The sequence below is a fragment of the Taudactylus pleione genome, unplaced genomic scaffold (genome assembly GCF_031769625.1).
Source record: "Taudactylus pleione unplaced genomic scaffold, aTauple2 ptg000114l, whole genome shotgun sequence".
NCBI classification, from domain to species: Eukaryota; Metazoa; Chordata; class Amphibia; order Anura; family Myobatrachidae; genus Taudactylus; species Taudactylus pleione.
This window is the reverse complement of record NW_028284516.1, coordinates 1023849-1044536: the sequence shown is the minus strand read 5'-3', so window position 1 is coordinate 1044536 and position 20688 is coordinate 1023849. Positions and strand designations below refer to the sequence as shown.

The following is a 20688-nucleotide window of genomic DNA, read 5'->3' as shown; positions in this document are numbered from 1 at the left end:
GTCCCCCCCTCCAGGTCTATTCCCGGCACCCCTGGGGCGGTGGGTACCAGGTTGATTACATAGTGTGGTGTCGTGTAAAAAAAATGAGTAGAACTGCAGGTCCCAGCAAGCCTCCCCCGCATGCTGGTACTTGCAACCGTGGTTACAGCGCTGGGATCGCGCAGATGCAGCAAGGAGGTGTTTTTTTCCTACAGACACCCCCTGCTGCATTTGAGATGGACGGAATTGCACAGTAGTTTGTGTGCGGCTCTGCAATTCCATCCACACACACGTTGGCCATTCAATTGAATGCCCGATATGTTGGCCAGTGTGTACCCAGCATAAAAATTTTCTTCATGCCAATATACAGTATTCACACAATCATTTTAGAATAATTACTCTCTACTTCATTATTCAAGTCAACATTGAGCCACCATTGTTTTCAAGTGTGCACACAATGACAATCTCCTTACTGATCGAATGGATCATTAACATGCTTACAATCCACTTCTATGGGCCAAATTCAATTAGCCACGAAGGGCCATTTACTTGCAATGCAATACCCGGGGCTATTGAATTACAGACTGCGACAGCCACTTAACTCAGATTTATGTTCACCTCCTCATGAATTTCGAACAGAAATCCAAGTTAAATAGGGATTTATGCCCTTATCACGGCAGCCGCCAAAACGTTAACCCATAGCTCCAGGTATTTATCTCGGAATCTACAGGTTAACACACGTTAGCAGCAGATTTACAGCACAAGGAAAAGAGCTTTACATTGAATAGCCTCGGGCATAATAGTTTGAGGCTATCACCCTTTTCCCCGCACACTATTGCTGGCTAGACACTGGCTAATATATAGGGCGTTCAACTGAATGGATGATAAATCGTGTGCGTCAGTGTGTACCAGAGACGTCGTTCAGAGACATATCGCGTCGGCTGTGCTGCAGATATATTTGGGCATGTTGCTGTGTGGGCAGGTGGTCAGCCAGCAGTGATCGAAAGCTCAACTGGGCGGGCGCTTGCAAATTCCTGGCCAGTTGTGACATCAGTCACAACGAATCGAGCAGTCTGTATATCATTCAGGTGTGTACCCACCTTAAGTTAACGAGGCTAATTGAATCTGGCCCTACAGTTTATACGAGGTAAATTTTCTATAAGAATGTACTTTACAAATATTCTAGATTTCTACGTAACGAACAACAAACTTGTGCTATGCAATAAATGTCTTGACACATTTCTGCGCCTGACCTAGGTTATTAGGTAGAAACTAATTAATTAATTAATTATATTTCCATCGGCGAATAACAGTTACCAACCTGATCTCTCGATCACGGTTGATAACTCGACAATCCACTCTGCTCCACAAGCTGTCCTTTGTTCCCCAAATTCAATCAGTCTCAAAATCATGTTACATACATCTAAAAAACATATCCAAAATTCGACCATATCTCACACAAGACACTGCAAAACCTCTAATTCATGCACTCATTTCCCGCATTGACATTGCAATAGTCTCCTTACTGGTCTTCCCAAAAACAGGCTATCGCCATTACAATCAATTATGAATGCAGCTGCAAGGTTTATCTTCCTTCATAAAAAAAAAAGTTCCTCGTCTGCTGCCCCGCTCTGTCGGTCCCAGTTTTCTACCGTATTCAATACAAAATATTTTTACTTACACATAAGGCCATTAACTAAACCACACCAACATACATCTCTTCACTCATCTCAAAATATCTCCCAACCCGACCTCTCCGCTCAGCACAAGATCTGCGTCTCTCATCCCCATGCATTACTTGCTCCCATTCACGGTTACAGGACTTTCTTCGGGCGGCAGCCACTCTGTGGAATGCCTTACCATGCACAATAAGACTTACATCTAGTCTCCCATCCTTCAAGCGTTCCCTGAAAACTCACCTCTTCAAGCAAGCTTATCAGATTCCAGAACCGCCCACATAACCTTCATAGCTTCCATGTCTAATTACATCCACACATAACCTCACACATTGTCTTTCTTTCACATCCTCCTGACATTTGGCCGACATACCTGTGTGACTGGATCATGCAGCCCACCAAGATACTCTGCAGTCTAGCTGGACCAAATTGCAATATATAGCACCTATCCTTGTGTATCAACCTATAGATTGTAAGCTTGCGAGCAGGGCCTTCCTACCTATATATATCTGTATGTTATTATCCAGTTTTGTTCTATTAATGTTCCAATTGTAAAGCACAAGGGAATATGCTGCGCTATATAAAAAAACTGTTAAATAATGTTGCAAGCATCCGCGGTAGTGCGCATATTGGCCATACACGCGGAGCGATGCGGCCAATATATGTTGCTCCGATTCGACCGAAAACTACATATCGTGCAGACATCGCTCCAGTGTGTACCCGGCATTAGCCTTGGCGAGAGATAAAGTACCAACTAATCAGCTCCTGTCATTTTTCAAACACAAACTGTAACATGACAGTTAGGAGCTGACTGGTTGGTACTTTCTCTCTCGCCACGGCTTAGAACATCTCCCCCATTGCGGTTCTCAGATACAAGATAGGTTAACTGGCTTCTATCTAAATTAGCCCTAGTTGTGTATTTGTGTGTCTGTGGATGAGAAAATTAAGACTTACGCTCTACTCTGGTAGGCACTGATGTGAATGAAACAGTCTCTGAACAGCACTGAACAATGTTACTGCTATATAAAATATAATTGGAAAAAAAAATATTTGACAATGCACAACGGATATTGTGAACAGCGCAGAAATCCTGTATTTATTTCTACTGTATGTTGCTGCAGAAAGACCACTCTGATACATGTTTGCATAGTTCATAGATTTTTATTCATCGTAAATAGTGCACACAAGCCAAGAACTATTTAGAAAAATCACATTTTAAATCTGTAAACATCCTTCCACTGCAGTATTAAAAAAGAAAAAAAAAAAATCTCTATATAATAGAAATAATATTAAAGAGAATTAGGTTGTTCTCCTACAAGCCCGTAAATGTGGGAACTCAACATGTAAATTCTTTACTGAACCACAGTTACAACCCTGCGGTGATCTGATAGAACTTTAAGCAGAATTAATAATTTTCTTTAGTTTCATTGTTTCCAAGACATACCGCTTTCATATAACATGTGCCAAGTGACATATATACAAGTTCCATATAATCTCACAAATGAGAGACTGTACTTATACAATCAGTGCACTTGCGAGACTCAGAGCCTATCCAGAACTCCAGTCAGTGAATACATGGGGTACTTTTACAAAAAAGGTAGAAGTTAATGTATTTCCCATAGTAACCAATCAGTCTAACAGTCATTTATCTACTACATTTTAGAAAATGATAGCTATAATCTGATTGGTTGCTATGGGTAACATTTCCACTTTTCCTGGCAACACCGGTGTTAAATTGTGTAATCCAGCATGCCCTATCAAAGTCGGGCCTTGCTTGGACTTGTCGCTCAATACCAGCAGGAAAACGACAGGTTGCTTACACCAACAATGTTTTAATGTTTTTTTTTTGAATACTTTAAAAAGAAAATAAATAAAATCTACAGATTGCTGTATTCCGGTAGGTCCCGCCTTAGTTTCATTGCCTTTAATTTCTCTACTTTAATCTTAGCTTTCAGCAACTCTTCTTCCAGATGCTGTCTCCTTTTCAACCCCTCCCTTTTCTCCTTAATGTAAAGTCCATATTGCTTTTGATTGCTTAAAATGATCTGATGTTCTTTCTTCACCAATTGCAAGGTCTCTGGGTTGCAGGCGCAGGCTGACCTCTGGCCAGTGTGGCGGAAACATTCCTCTATCCTAGGGACTGGCGGAGACAGGGATAATCTCATATCCACAGAGGAGAGAGAAGGAGATAATGATCTCTCTAGGACGTGTTCAAACTCCTGATCCTCAGCTTCCTCCAGAGCAGCCTCAGGCTGGGGAGGTATGAGCAGAGATGGAGGGGGTTTCACGTCTTCTTCTAGCTCTAGCTGCACGGTGACGGAGGCATGCTGATCTGGTAACTGTCCTGATGGGGAACAAATCACTGCTTCTGTATTTGAATTTATTGTTTCACTGAAACAACAAGAACATAAAAATAGATTTATATACACTGTAAACATATTACATAAAAAGTAAACGTCTAACATGTGGCATGTGACAGCAGTATAGCACCTCTGCAACCTCGCACCCGTTAGGGGTGAGCAGGAAAATAAGTGACATTGCCCTACTGTAATCCCGAGTGATGAGTACTGCCGCACATCATCACAGCACACCACTTTCAATTGAGTCAGCACTTAAGAAACACATGAGAATATTGTAAGTGTTAGCACTCAGGTGTACACATCATTTCTGTGTGTTATGTATCGGTGGGGGGGGATCAGTGTCTGTTTAGTGAAATGTCAGCTTCCATTTGGTGCGCTGTTGATGTGTGCAGATGTGTCCTCATACATCTTTGCTGAAGCCCGTGCTGCTCCTGACCTTTGGAACTCTCACCCTCACCCTATCAGACTCTCCACCTCTTTACAATCCTTCAAACGGGCTCTCAAGACCCATTACTTCATCAAAGCCTTCCAGCTCTCATCCTAACTTGCTGCAACATGCTCCTTCCTCCCTGTTTACCCCATCTGTGTCACACCTGTTTGTCTGCCCCTCCCCTTTAGAATGTAAGCTCTTACGAGCAGGGCCTCTACCCTCTTGTGCTTCTCCTTACTTTACTTTCATCTACTTCTTACCCCCCACCAGGGCACCTAACACTTGGTTGATTATGCTCTGTTGCATATCTAGGTGTTATGGTCACTAATGTAGCAATATATATTATCCATGTCCTTGTCCTATATTGTACTGTAAGTCACTTGTCAAATTATTTGTTTATGTACATTTTAAGGCGCTGCGGAACACTTGTGGCGCCATATAAATAAAGGATGATAATAATAAGTTACGCCAAACAGCATCTTTCTGCCTGCCAGGTCCCGTGCGACTCTGCTAGCGCTGGGCATCTTTTTGGCAACTTTCTCCCGGAAGTACGTTTTAATTGCAATGCGGTGTGACTAGGGCGCACCAGGAGACGGCTGATTACTTTGAGAGTCTCAGTCGCACACAGATATACAAGTGGTGCTTATCAATCTATACAAGCAGAGTTCCGTTGTGCTTCATATACAGACACAGGTATACAGGTGTCCTGTATCAAAATAATCAACAGTCTCCTGCTGCATCCTTGTCCCATTGCTTTGTGACTAACTCGTGCCAGGCATCTCGAGCCGCTTGGGGTATTGAGAGTAGATGTATAAGGGCACACCAGTATATATTTTTTTATCCAAAACACATAGAATTTAAAATTATATTGTTTTCAGTCAGTTTATTTCCAATTTAAATGTGTGAACATAGGAGCTGAATCTGAGATGGGAGCAAAGCAAAAAAAAAAACAGAAAGGAGTTAAAAAACAAAAACATCATTTTGCACTGTGTAAGGGGCATATTTAAAATGTGCAGAGATTTAGATTATATATAATATTTCAGTAAAGCTGTAATAAAGCATCAAGGATCTACCTGTATGGAAAGGAATATATTTTTACTTTCTCCATAGTAATTTTGTGTCTAGAAAATATTCTCCAGAAACAAGAAATGAAAGATTGTGTTCCCTTGACAACCAATAATACTTAATAGTTTTCTGTGTGTAAATCATTTTTTTCTATGCATCTATAAAGCCCGTGTAATTACAACCTGCAGCCCCTTTTCTAAACTACGTGATTAGAATCTAGGACTTTACACCATTAGAATCTAGAACTTTACACCCACATGACACCACATGTAATTAATTTCCAAATACAAATACAGGGAATTCCCAGTTCGCTTTCACGCTGCTTTGAATTACTGATATTGTAAATTTAACCTGGGGTCATGGTAAATGTGCCTAATAAGGAGTTCATGCTAGGTAATCAGGAGTTTACCTCCATCAATGGTTGTATCCCCACGATCACTATATCCTTACCCAAAGCATTGGAGCTATACCTGCTACATGCCATTAACATTTTTTGTACCTGCCCTCAACATTAAAGCATTGTTACATGAAGTCATTGACTTCTGACCGTTGTTAGTTTGCAGGTTTTCCTCCCATCTACAAACAAAGGATTGAAATACCAGGCACCAAGAAAGCACTAATCAAGTAAAAGAAAAACCTGTGTGGGCTGCTGCTCAGCGCCTGGGAATATTGCCACTCTCCCCAACAGCAAGAAATATAGTATAAAATAGGTGGAAAAGTGCTGCGCACACAGACAAAGATCAATATATACGTTATAGTGAAAAGTTTAATATACACTTAAAAAGATGTCAAAAATAGCTCTGATAGAGAAATCATTAGATCCATTTGTCTATATAACACATGTAGCATAATAAACCTTTTATAAGGATCTAGGTGCTATGCTAAACGACATCATCATCTATGGTAAATAAAATGAAAACTGTAATATACAATAGTGTGATCACTTGTAAGGCTAATGGAATATGGCCGTGTGTTTGGCAGGCTCAGTGCAGCGGCTTGATGATAAATTCACATTTGGTATGCGTGATCTCCACAGGGTAGCAGGTGATAACTCCGGGGGTGCAGGTATGCGAAAATGGTGGTCCAGACAGCTAATCCTTAACGCGTTTCACCGTGATCAGCGGCTTTCTCAAAAGCTTACTTTATTTCCTTTAAACATATGGCCATATTCCATTAGCCTTACAAGTGATCACACTATTGTATATTACAGTTTTCATTTTATTTACCATAGATGATGATGTCATTTAGCATAGCACCTAGATCCTTATAAAAGGTTTATTATGCTACATGTGTTATATAGACAAATGGATCTAATGATTTGTCTCTACCAGAGCTATTTTTGACATCTTTTTAAGTGCATATTTAATTTTTCACTATAACATATATTGATCTTTGTCTGTGTGTGCAGCACTTTTCCACCTATTTTATACTATATTTCCTCCCATCTACTTCTAAAGTGCTTCCCAGATGGACTCAGAGGAATTGATATTACGGTCAGTACAACAAAAATCCTCATCTCATCTGGGTGATACTGCGACTGTGGGACTTCCCAAAGAAAATCATAAGAGGGGGGTCACGCATAGGCCGAGTCATGCGCAAAAGCTTGCAACAAAACTTGCATTTTTGGCCACAAACGTGTGGAAACAATAAAATTTTGTGAAGGTGAGCACAGAGGGCAAAAATACCACCTTGTACAGCTGCTCTGTCACGCCGCCCAAGAAACACTCATGGCCCAAGTAGAATGTGCCCAGATATGGTCAGGCACCGGCTCATCCAAAGAAACACAAGTCTGTTTGATAGTAGAAGTAATCCAGGGAACCACGGATTACTTGGCTATAGGACAGCCACAACGGTGAGCATCATACAGGAACAAGAGACAGACCGACTTCCAAGTTGCCGCAGTCCTGTCAACATAAATCAACAATGTCCAGACAACATCCAAGAGGCAGAGGGGGCTACCAGGATCCGAAAGATAAAAGGCCGATAAAATAATCTCCTGCTTCAAATGGAATCGAGTAACCACCTTAGGTTGAAAGGAAGGCAGAGTATGAAGTACCGTGCGGTCAGAGTGGAAAATCAGGAGAGGAGAGCTGGCCGATAATGCTGCCAACTCCGAGACCAGAAAAGCAAAGCCAATGGCCAGAAGAAAATCTACTTGCCAAGTAAGTCAACGCAAATCCATCGACTCCAGAGGCTCGAAAGGAGCCTGTTGGAGATCCGCCAAGACCAAATTAAGATATCACATTTGAACAGGCAGGATATATGGTTGGCTGTACATGTAGCACCCCTTGCATGTAGCCATACGATCCTGAAACAGAACTGATAAGGCAGAAACCTGAGCCCATAATGAGGAAAAGACCCAGAGACAATCCAAGCTGTAAAAAAGGAAAGGAGGAACATCAAGCAAAACTCAGAAGCAGAAATACCCCAGCGCTCACATCACCCAATGCAAGTTTTTCACCTGGTGGTAAATGGCAGCCGTCGACTGGTTACGAGCCTGAAGCAATGTCCTTTGGCTGGGGTGCCAGTCCAAAAGACTGGCATATGTCATAACCAGAGTCCAAGGTTTGGCGGATAGCCAGTATGAGATCGCTGACCCCCAAGCTGTCGGGAGAACTGTCCTCCCAACTAGAATGATCACTTAATCTTGACCTCCACTTTCTCCTCAGAGAAACACTCAGAATCCCCCTCTCTTGCAAAATGTAGCCCAAGAGGAGCTTGGCATTTTTGGGAACAAAGAACATACCTTGGAAAGTTTATACATCTGCTGTGCCAAACCGAGAACTACCGAGGCTCTGGCTATCGCCGGGGGTGTAGACTGTGGAGGAAGAGCCAGCTGTGGACCAATGGGAATGGAAACGCTCACTTCTGACTGGTTGCGGGCGTCAAGTACCTCATTAGCCAGCTTCGCAATGGTCTGAGCCATAAAATTTGCCCAGGCCGGTAACAGCTCCTCAGGCTGACAATTCTCAAGCATGCGATGACTGAGTGCCTCAGTCTCACAAGCCACACAAAGAGGATCCAGCTCCCTGCTACCTCTAAGGAGCTTGGAAGAGCATTTTGAGCAGGCATAATGCACCAACTGTGCTAGCCTCACTTGGGTTTGGGATCTCTATCTCCCTTTCTAGACATTCATGTATTGTTTTTTTATTTATTTTGTTTTTTTAAGAAAACAGACAAACCAAACCAAACCAAAGACAGACTGTGGTAAATGGGGAACTACTGCCCAATTACAATTAAATTACTGGAACAGCCCCTTAATTGTAAGAGAAAAAATACCCTAACTAAACTAACTATAGGGATATACAACTAAAGGCAGGTATCCACTACTAGATCTACAAATGAGAGCACGATTACGACATTGCAATCGTGCTCTCGTTTGTATATTAGTGATGTGCCAAGCCTGAACGTTCACTCGTTCAGTCCAGGCACATCCATCATCCCCGCACATGCTGAACCTGACGGGATCGTCAGGTTGACCAGCATGTACGGGCGATGATAAGATGTCGGAAGCGACTAGTGTGCACGCGCATCGCTGGTTGCTTCCGACCAAAACATGCCGGATGCATGCGCCATTTGCAAGCGATTGCACGATAACGACGTTATCGTGCAATCGCTTGCTAAAGTCGCCTAGTGTATATCCCCCTTAAGATAGATTCACTAGTTTATTAGAAAGAATACATAAATAAACAAAAAACCAAATAAATCACAGGCTAGAATAACTAGTCCACTCCCAAGCACTTCGTTTTACAGGCTGTGTCGCCGGGGTGAGTGGCGTCTGACGTCAGAGCTCAGGAGACAACTATAGCCTCAGCCCTGGGAGTGCTAGGAAGATGGCACCTGCAATAGTAAAATAGCACCTTAAGTAAATTTGGAAAATCAGGAGCTAGCATAAATATGCACTCTCCACGGTCACACCCGAAGCCTATACTTACAGGAGGGTCAACGCGGTTCTGGCTGCCCAGCACTAACTAAATAGGCTGTAGCGGCCAAACTGGAAGACCACTAGACACGGGTTGCGGAGCAGCAGTTACAGCCATTTTTAAATGGCCTTAGCCTAACTAAAAAACAGTGTTCTAAAGCATCCGCGGGTGCCTTCTGACCCTCTTCTGGGGCCAGAAGCGTTCTGTGGTCAGGGGTACAGACACCGGCTGGGCATAGTATCAGCTCCAATAGTTAACTATTTAGTGCCTGCTCCTTAGCCCCCCCTCTAAACCAACAGTCGCAGTGTCCCCCAGATGAGATGATCAAGAAATGCTACTTTTTGTCCGTCAAAGCCACATATGCCTGATCTTAATGTTGTTTTACATCAATAGTACAAAAATAAATGAAAATAAAATGATCTTTAAGAATCAAAAGATCATTGTAAATGTTATTTTAGTAACAATATTCCTGAACCTTAAGGTGCAAACACACTAGACAATTTTTAAACGATATTGCCGATAATGACACATAGTTACGACAATTCTGTTTAATCGTCTAGTGTGTACGCACTAGATCGTTAAAGATGTGTTCTCCCGTGGGTCGTTAACAATATCCCTAGTCATCTGTATTTGCAGCACAATCTGGGGATATCGTTAGCGATGCCATGCTGCCGAATGCAGCATGGCCCTAGGCCCCCCCTGCAGTCATACATTGTTGCCATTGGCAAGTGTGCATGCACTTACCAATGCAGGCACCCCCACTGGGTCCCGCCGCTGCCGATATCGCTGGGTATACACATCGTTTAGTGTGTACCCACCTTTAGAATATTGTCCCAACTTTCTTACATAAACAAGAATCAGTTCTTATTATAAAAGTAATACTTTAAATGGTTAGTTTAACTGTATTTAATGTGTGTTGGTCATGAACATTATTTTCCAAATACTTTTGTTTAATTAAAGGCAATAATGATTGAATTCATGATAATATTGTATTATTTTCCTCATGTTTTTTTAAGAGATATACGAGCCACTTAATAAATTAGCCGAGTCATTGGTAAGCCAAACGTTACTAATTTGCTCTCTTTTTGTGGTCCCTCCCTACCCCAAAAAATAGAAACAGATTATTCATCCATCTGCTATGGAGTATCTTGGGGGGCTTTACCACCTTGGTGCAAGACTGGGCTTCAAACACAGACAGGGAACTATTATCTCCTCTCAACTCCTTATCTACACAAAGAAAAAAAGGCCTATGCTAAGTGCTATTTACAAAGCACAATGAGGTTTCAAACAAACACACACAAAATAAAAACCAGGTTATTGTTATTTAAAATAGGCTACTGCAAGTGTGTGTGGAGGGGAGGGGGTGTATCACATAATAGAAACAACGTAGTGCTGAATTAAACAATCATACTGCCATTAGCCTGGGCAGCCCGTGGCACGCTAGCTGCTGTGGAACTACAAATCCTAACACGCAGGAACTTGTACAGTCGTTCCCCAAAACCTATAGAGCCACACACTTCTCACCTTTGGAGTGACTCACAATGCTTATAAGAGGGCACTTGTAAATAGTAAGGCCCACAAAACATCTTTCTGGATGGGGAATCTCTATTGTTTAAAGGGTCTGATTTAACGGTATACATCGCTGACCAATCGCTTCTCCCAAATTGATAAAGGGTTAAATTAAATGAATAAATTGAATTATTGCTGAATATATATATATATGCCTGGAACTCTTTTCTCTAACTTTTATGACTTCTTGTTTTGCATAGTTTTTCAGTATTGATAGCCTTTTGGTAGTTAGTGTTCCTTATACATATCACAACAAATAACTGTATTCTCTCTGTTAATGCGGACATTATTCTTAAGCACAGTATTTTTCACTAAGTGTTTTCTCCTACTATGTTTCTTCCTTTCAGCCAACAACTGCAGTAGCGTGTTAGGTTGTCTTGGCAACCTCCGGAGGTGAGACGAGTGACGTCACATTGAAGGCGACTCGCGCCCTCCGGTCACGTGATCGCGGGTCAGCGGCTGCTTCAATCTTTCTGTGCACTCGGTGGGGTATATAGGTAAGTGTATGTTTGTGTCTGTTTGTGTACTGTTTTCCTGACGACGGGGCCAGGGGGCCTTGAAACGTTGAAACCATATTAAAGCTGCTATTTGTGAAAATCCTGGAGTGACGCTGAGTGTTTGGACACAATTTGTGACTTACACTGTGTACCTGTGTATACTACTGCCTCAAGCGAGCACCCAGGTCTTATCGTTATATGGAGGATCAGCGAGTGCCGGGCCATATTGGACTATATATATATATATATATATATATATATATATATATATATATATTAAGCAATTGTAAGACTGCAAATTTCAGAGCGTCATATTAATGTTTCAAGAAATTGATGATTCCAATGGTACAATATTATAACATTGATGTGTCACGAGAAAATGAGTAGCATGGCATGTGTATAGCCCAATAGGGCTACACACAAAGTTCGAGAACCGTGGATATAAGCCATGTATCTTGTATTGAAATGTACAGAACAGATCGAAAGACGTCACTTAGGATTAATGCTAGGAGAACACAAGGACCATCCTGTAGCACAGCTTTGAATAGAAACCAGCCCAGGAGAGCAGGGTTCGGCAGGCTCAGCCAGCTTTGTATACTAGGACTGGAATTTCAGGTTTGGACTGGCATGTGGGAGCATAATACTCTGCAGTCTTGCTGCACTAACCCCTGCTTTCATTTTGCTGAATGAGGCTGTTCTAAACCTACATCTGATTTTAACCTCTTCTGCTCACCTAAGTGGTTTAAGCCTGGCCTGTTTTACAGAGGAAATCCAAGATGCTCTCTTGCTGGTCTGACTACAAAATTCAAAAGGTGAACACACACATTATAAACCATACAATTTTCTGTGTTTGGCAGAGTGGTAGCAATAAAAATCTGCTAAAAATATAACCAGCAACCTACTTAATATACTAAATAAATGAAATGGTGATTTAAAGTAGATATTATAAGCTGGTTCATGCTCAGTAACAGACTAAAATATGCCAGTAAGAAACATGGGGCAAACATATAATACAAAATGCAACACCGTGTACAGTAACACATGATAATCTGCACTTTTGTACTGCTAGAGAAAGAAAGCACAGCATATAAATTACAACAAAACTATGAGGGAGTGATATGTGATTTGTTTCATGGCTATAATAAAGCAAGCTATAATGGTATAATTTATTGTCAGCGTAACGCCCTATATACTCAACAGAACTCTCCCCAGAGCTTGAAAATAAGCCACCCAAAGCGTATATATATACTAGCAATTAACAAAACATTTACAGGAAACCTTACTTAACAGCATATGGGGTTTATCTGTGGGCAGCGGAACAGTTAACAGACTGTAATCTGAGATTTCACAAAGCCAGTATGTAAGGTCATAAAGGTATTAGCTACATAACATGTTAAAACAGATTTCTGTTAGTCTCGCCTCCTAGTATTACATTAGAGTGCAAACTCTATAGCTAGCATGTCTGCAGTAACTTTTATGTTAGGTTTGCACCTACAGCATAGAAATGGTTTATTGCTTGAGGTAAAACTGCCCAGCATCTAGCACACTGTTGTGCTATAACACTATATACATTCAACCAGAGCATGCAAAGCCATACAGATCAATAAGGCATCAGGCTTACCTGGACAATCCATTGAGTTCTCTTCCAAAACACACGTTGCCAAACTGAGGAATAATCTCGACAAGTTTCTTAGTGGCCTCCGACACTTTGCTCTCATAGTCGGCCTGTTCGGTCTTGCACTGGAGCAGCTCCTGCTTGCCGTACTCCTTCAAGCGCTTGTACAGAGTGCGTAGCCCTTGCGCGGTGCGCGGAGGCCGTCCTGCCCCCATAGTGTTGTACTTTTCCGCTATGATCTCCCAGCAGTTGTTTTTCTCAATGATTACAGAGTGTTTGTTGGTGTGCTCCTCTAACACACCTATGTACGGTTTCACCAGCTTCAGCAGATCGAGCTTTTCAAACACTGTGAAATTAGATGAGCGAGCCTTCCCCACCATTTTCAGGCCTCCTTAGCAAACAGTTCCTGAAGCCACAATTCAGCCTTGAGCTCTGCACAGCTCTTTCCCCCACAGACACACACACACAAAAAAAAAAAAAAAAATCAGGCTTAACTAGGTTAGTCTCGCTTAGGCCTACGCCTACTGGGGAGGGTTTATTAAAATTCCTTCAGCTTAATCTGCCACAGGTTCAGGAAATCTGTTTAAGACAGGCCTGACCTACATAATAGCTCTTGAAGAATGCTGAAAGATACCGGCAGGATCAATGGCACAGAAAAAAAACCACATTGTAACGTTTTGGGAGGGGGGAAAAAAAAAACACTCACTGAATATCTAAAATCTGGGCACAAAGATCAGCAGTGCTTTTTAAACACACGAATCCTACGTGGACATTGTTTGGTGTTTATAAGAAGCTAACACTTATCTGTCAGCATTTATTAACTCCCAACTAAAAGATCCAGGTATGTGTAAGGTTGGAGACATAGGAAAAAAAACAGCAATATTGAAAGGTAAAAAGTGTGACGTTCGTAGGAGAGCCCCTGCTGGAGCCCCAATCAGCCTCTGTTCAGACTTGCGGCATTTGCATAATGCTGGTCCTGCTGTCAATCAGGAGCTGTGCTTCCCCTAGCTTGTTAGGTTACACCCAAGGCTCAAACTCCACAGCCAAGCTGAGCCTCGCCTGCATGTCACATTCTGCTGAGCCTGGAGGATTATGGCGGCGGGGACATTTCTCCAGCTCGTTCTCTGCACCATGCCCTTACAAAGAACGCAGCCAGCTGTGGCGCTAACAAATACAGGAGAGCCTTATATTAAAGTGTGGTTATTGTGAGTTTGTAGTGCCCAGCTCAGCCACTGCCTGAGAGCAGCTGAGTTTAACCCCTGCTGTGCTGGAGAGGTCAACAAATTTGGGATTAGTGCTTGTGCACTAGAAGAGGTGGCTAATTAATCTGGCCCTGCCTCGGGTAAATTGAGCCTGAACAACGCCTAATTATTATTGTAGTATTACAAGGGCAAGATAAATGCTGCAAACATCTGGGAAAACAATATCTGCAACAGTAACGTCTCAGAAATGGCCAAAAATACAATATTTATGCTTATTTCACAACAGACAACCAAAAAAAAAAAAAAATGTATAAACTCAGTTTTAATGCGGTTTGTGACATACAGAAAACACAAGTCAATAATTGTGTTTTTATTTATTTATATTTTCTCTAAATTTACTTATTTTCTTTGCATTTTTTAAGTAGCATTCTATGGGGCAACTAAAGTCTCTAGGGAGGCCAATCCCAGGTAGTTTTTTCAAACCTGGGATTCAATGGGGCAGGCGGGGGGGCGAGTGGCTGAAGGAGCAGGCCGGCGTGGGGCTGCGAAGCATGACCTCTGACGTCATGCTGCGCACAGTTGGGGAAGCGTCTGAGTGAGTGCTACAGGCATAAAAGAAATTAAAAAAAAAAAAAAAAAACACAGAGCAAAAAAAAAAAAAAAAAACCTGCATTTACTAATCCTGATTCAAATCCCGGGATCCCGCCGATCCTAATGCCAGGATTGGCCTCCCTAAATGTCTCGGCAATGCTCAGCAGCGTACATCACCCCAACAACACACAATTCCCTGAAAATGCGAGATGCTGGAGAACGCCAGGTGCTGGCTTTCCGTCCATTTCTCCGACACTTTGTGACAATTGCTGCTAATTAATTTGCCCTCTATGTGTTTTCAAGTCCTTTCATTACAGAAAAATGCACAGTAAAAATCCAAAGCACACACACATGCCTAGCCCTACTATTAAATAAATCACACATAAAAAGACATGCAATTTTCAGTTTGTGAATACCGACTCTTGTTGCATAGAGAACCTTGCAGTGCCTAAACCAAAAGCTGATGCATATAACGGGTAAGATGGTAACATCCTCCAATCTACTACAAGCCTGATAATTGTGTCTTTAGATTCAAGGGGTAGAGAAGACACCTACTTATGTGGGATATCCTGGTTTGTGGATAGCAACATAGACTTTTTTGCTCCAACTCACCTCTGCAAAAATGAGTGTTATGGTAAGAACTTAACTTTGTTAACTCTCTTTCTTCAAAGTCCATAGGGTCTACAGGGAGACCATGGGGTGTAGGTTGGATCTGGATCCCGGGCATCACGCAGTTAAAGCTTTTGCTCCCAGGATACACTGGTCCATCCTCCCCATACCCTGCCCCCGAGCCAGAGGCACCTCTGTTGGTAAGTAGCCAATGGCTGGAGGAGGATAAGAGAGAAGGAAGACTGGTACACACAAGAATCACACTCACAGAGAAGGAGACGGGAAACCGGTGACCAGAAATATAGCCCATATGAAGCCAGGTGTTTCAGGGCAAGTGCCCTGTGGACTTCGAAGAAAGAGTTAATAAAGGTAAGTTCTTGCCATAACTCATTTTCTTCTTCAGGGTCCATAAGCTCCACAAGGAGACGTTGGGGATGTCCCAAAAGCAGTCCTTTTAATGGTGGGGATGCTCCTGCGCTGAGAGCAGAATCTGGCGCTCAAAGGAAGCATCCTGAGAGGCTAAGGTATCAAATGCATAGAACCTTAGTAAGGTCTGAATGGAAGACCACGTGGCCGCCTTACAAAGCTGAAAGCCGAGGCACCACGGCGAGCTGCCCACGAGGGGCCCACAAACCGAGTAGAATGAGCAGTAACAGAAGCCGGCACAGGCAGGCCTGTCTGTGTGTAAGCCTCCGAGATAGTCATACGAAGCCATCTGGCCAATGTTTATTGGCTGGCCATCCCTTTTTGTGAAATCCATAGAGTCCGATTTCCGAAGGGAACTGGTACGGTCCACAGAAATCCTGAGAGCACGGAGCACATCCAATGAGTCTCACCAGCCGAGAGGTGTGGTGACAAAGGCTGGTACTATAATTTCCTGATTTATATGGAAATGAGAAATGACCTTAGGACGAAACTCTGGGCGAGAGTGAAGCACAGCCCTGTCCTGGTGAAATATCAGAAAGGGGGGATAACAGGAGAGTGCCCCCAATTCTGACACCCTCCTGGCAGATGCAATAGCCAGAAGAAAAAGAGTCTTCGCTGTGAACCACTTGAGTTCTACCAAATCCAGGGGTTCAAATGGAGGACCCTGGAGGGCACGAAGAACTACTGACAAATCCCACGGAGCCACTGGAGAGACAAAGGGAGGTTGAATCCGGAGGACACCTTGGAGGAAGGTATGGACATCCGGTAGAGGAGCAAGACTACGCTGAGACCAAATGGATAGAGCAGAGACATGCACCTTCAGTGAAGCAAGACGAAGTCCAAGGTCCAATCCAGCTTGAAGGAAAGCCAGAACTCTGGAAATCCTAAACACTTGAGGATCACAGCTTCTGGTACGACGTCATTGGAAATATGTATGCCACACTCTGTGGTAGATCCGAGCAGAGGCTGGCTTACGCGCTCTGAGCATAGTGCTGACTAAAGAGCTAGAAAATCCTTTTGACCTCAGTAGAGATGTCTCAAGAGCCACGCCGTCAAAGACAGACGACCCAGGTCCGGATAGAGGCAAGGACCTTGAGAGAACAGGTCCGGACGTTGAGACAGCAGGAACGGAGTGTCGATGGAGAGACTCCCAAGATATGAGTACCAGTGACGTCTGAGCCAAGCTGGAGTCACCAGCAGGACAGTGCCTCAGTCTTGTTTGAACTTCCGAAGAACTCAAGGAAGAAGGGGGACTGGAGGGAATAGGTATGCAAACTGGAAGGTCCACTTCACTGGTGCGTCTACAAAAGGTTGCCTCGGCATCTCATGTTCTGGATCCGTACACTAGCAGTTTGTGATTGTGTCAGGATGCCATAAGGTCCACCTCTAAGAGGCCCTATCTGTGCACTAGGAGTTGAAACACCTCTAGGAGAAGCGACCATTCCTCGGGAAGCACGTCGTGACGGCTGAGGAAGTCTGCTTCCCAATTGAGAACTCCCGGAAGGAACACTGCAGAGATGGCCGGGAGGTGACCCTCTGCCCATGTCAGACTGCGTGACACTTCTGTCATTGCTGCCTGACTTCCTTGATGGTCGATGTAAGCCACTTTTGTGGCAATGTCGGACTGAACCTGTACAGGTTTTCCGTGAAGTATGTGCTGGGCCAGGGTTGAGGGCCCTGCAGACAGCTCGAAGTTCCAATATGCTGATTGGCAGGGTTGAGTCGACCAATGTCCAACAGTCCTGAAAGGAGTGCGGACCAGTCACTGCGCCCCAACCTGGGAAACTGGCATCCGTTGCTAGGATTACCCAGTCCACGAACCAAAAGGGGCGACCCATGGATAGATTGGATGCCTGTAGCCACCAAGATAGAGACAGACGCACCTCTGGAGAGATCACCATCATCTGAGCTATGATCCAGTGGGGAAACCCGTTCTACCTGGAGAGGATCAGCCTTTGCAAAGGCCTGGAATGGAACGGAGCATATTCCACCATGTCGAAGGTGGACACCATGTATCCCAGAACCTGCATTGCTGAATGGATCGACACTCAGTGACTGTGGAGACATTTGCACACTCGTAGTCGAAGTGTGGAGATCTTGTCTGATATCAGAAAGATTCTCTGATCCTGAGATTCCAGCAGGGCTCCCAGATGAATCATTCTCTGTGAGGGATTCAGGGAAGACTTATTTTTTTTCCCTTGATTAACCATCCGTGCTTGTGCAGGAAAGCAATGGTTAACTGCAGATGGCGGTGAAGCACTTCTGGAGATCCTGCTAGGAGCAGTAGGTCATCCAGATATGGTAACAGGTCGGACACCCTGACCACGTAGGTGGGCCGCCATGATAGTCATAATTTTAGTAAACACCCATGGAGTTGTGGTTAGTCCAAAGGGCAGAGCCTGAAATTGGAAGTGTTGCCGTATAGCAAACCGGAGATATTGCTGCTGTGAGGGTGCTATAAGTACCTGTAGGTACGCGTCCTGAAAATCCAGAGATACCATGAAGTCCCCAGGCTCCATAGCTAGGATGATGAGCGTAGGTTTTCCATCCTGAACCTCGGTACCCTGAGGAATTTGTTCAAGGATAGGCCGATGAGACCCATTCAGCTTCTGGACTAGAGAGTAGAATAATAACCAGTCCCTTACTGAGATAGTGGGACTGGCACAATTCCCCCTGCTTGCAGCAAGGACTGTATTGTAACGCCTCATTCAGGTCTGAAGGAGGCCTGTGTAGAAAAACTGGTGGGGAGACAGTCTGAGAAATGAGAGGGCGTACCCAGTGCTGGTGTCAAACCACCACTTCTCTTACCCAAGCATTCGTGGTGGTTTGACACCAGCACTGGGCGAAATGAAGAAGTCAGCCTCCAAGTCTGGGTTATCCCAGAGGGAGGCCTGTCCTGTCAGGCTGAGGGTTTATCCTCAGGTTTTTAAGCAGGGCGTCTGGTGTTCCAGGTCTGCTTGGTCCTGGGTTTGGCGACCCTAGTGGAAGCTGACTGCCTAGGAAAGGACTAACCTTTAGGCTTTCCCTGAGGACGAAAGGACTTAAATGATGTAGTCCGAGGCCTAGTAGAAGTAGTTGCTGAAGGCAGAAATGCAGTTTTTGATGCTGCCAACGTGGTTACAAACTTGTCAAGGACTGGGCCAAACAAGATCTTCCCATTGTAGGGTAACCCTTCTAGGCCTTTCTTGGAATCCGCATATGCCTTCCATGAGTGTAGCCACAGGATACGGCGGGCAGACACTCTGGAGGCTAGGAGACTGGCATCCAATATCGCTTCTCCAATATAGGAAGCTGCATCTCGAACGTGAGCAACAAAAGACATCTGATCCCTAGAAGCCTCTGAGGGAAAAAGTCTTCAAGTGCGTCAGCCTAGCTCTCTATAGTTTTAGCCACTCATGCAATAGCCATGGTTGGACAGAATAGGCAACGTAGCGCTTTTAATTAAACGCGTAACATGTGAATCCACTGCAGGGGGTGTTTCCCATTTTGAACAATGAGCCACAGGAAAAGGGTAACATGAGGTCAGATGTTTTTGCAGTTGAAACCTCTTACCAGGCAATTGCCAGGCTGCAGCCATGTGTTAAGCTAGTTGACCCGAACGAGGTACTAAATGAAACCGGAAAAGGTTACTTACAGCACTAGTTCCAAAAACTGGACTGTGGGGGCGCTCTTGCTCGAGAACGAAGAAGACCATTGCATTTACAATCAAGAAATGCATTAAACATTCACATATTTTGCAGAACAAAATTTACCTTTATAGAGTGCAATCTCCACAAAATAGCAGCTCCATGCGACTCCTTAAAGCACAGTGAGCCCAAGCTCAGAATTATAAAAATGCCATTGACATTAGCATCAATTCCTCCAACTGCAAACTCGCCTCTCTATCTTTTGTATCTGTCTATACAGATCAACCCCCAACACACATTACAAGATATGCTGGTAGATGGGTCACCAATTCTATAAAGGACAGTGATGTGCATTTCCACTGTTCTCCCCAGAATTGTTATTGAAGGTAGCCCCCGGGGATGGGGACGAGCGCGCTGATCCCAGGGAGGGGGGTGGACGGGGATAATGAAAGCCCTGACCGGGGTGGAGGGATGGACCTGTGGTGGCAATATGTCTGTGATGGCATTATGTCTAAGGGGCCCTCGGGGGAACATCCTTACCTTAAAACACATGATTGAGGTAGAGGTGCCATCGATATCTAACAGTATAGCGGTGACTGAGGGGGGCAATGCAGTGTTCACCCCACGCTTTATTTGTCGAGCGGTCCGCCCAGTAAAAATCCCCCACAGCCCGGCACTGTAACATCGGCGGTGCAGCCGGTGCATTGCACCGGGGCCTGCACCCGCCGCTAGTGTCCCACAAGTGTAGGGCAGACCGCAGTGAGTAGCGTAGTGCCCTACACAGAAACAGACACACAGCCGCCCAGTGCCTCCAGTAGCAGGGGGCTGCTACTGGGGGCACTGTGTAAAGGGGGCTGCTACTGGGGGCACTGTGTAAAGGGGGCTGCTACTGGGGGCACTGTGTAAAGGGGGCTGCTACTGGGGGCACTGTGTAAAGGGGGCTGCTACTGGGGGCACTGTGTAAAGGGGGCTGCTACTGGGGGCACTGTGTAAAGGGGGCTGCTACTGGGGGCACTGTGTAAAGGGGGCTGCTACTGGGGGCACTGTGTAAAGGGGGCTGCTACTGGGGGCACTGTATAAAGGGGGCTGCTACTGGGGGCACTGTATAAAGGGGGCTGCT

General features: G+C 44.2%; 2 protein-coding genes across 5 annotated transcripts in view; both read right to left on the bottom strand.

Annotated features, from left to right (window-relative positions):
- Nucleotides 1-20688, bottom strand: part of RAD54B (RAD54 homolog B) — a 98147-nt gene that overhangs the window by 55860 nt on the left and 21599 nt on the right. The window lies entirely within an intron of this gene.
- FSBP (fibrinogen silencer binding protein) lies at nt 2839-13558 on the bottom strand. The gene is made up of 2 exons (XM_088471370.1): nt 13121-13558; nt 2839-4046 (listed from the first exon to the last, which is right to left on the bottom strand). The coding sequence occupies exons 1-2, from the start codon at nt 13492-13494 to the stop codon at nt 3533-3535; spliced, it is 888 nt and encodes a 295-aa protein (XP_088327496.1). The 5' UTR covers nt 13495-13558; the 3' UTR covers nt 2839-3532.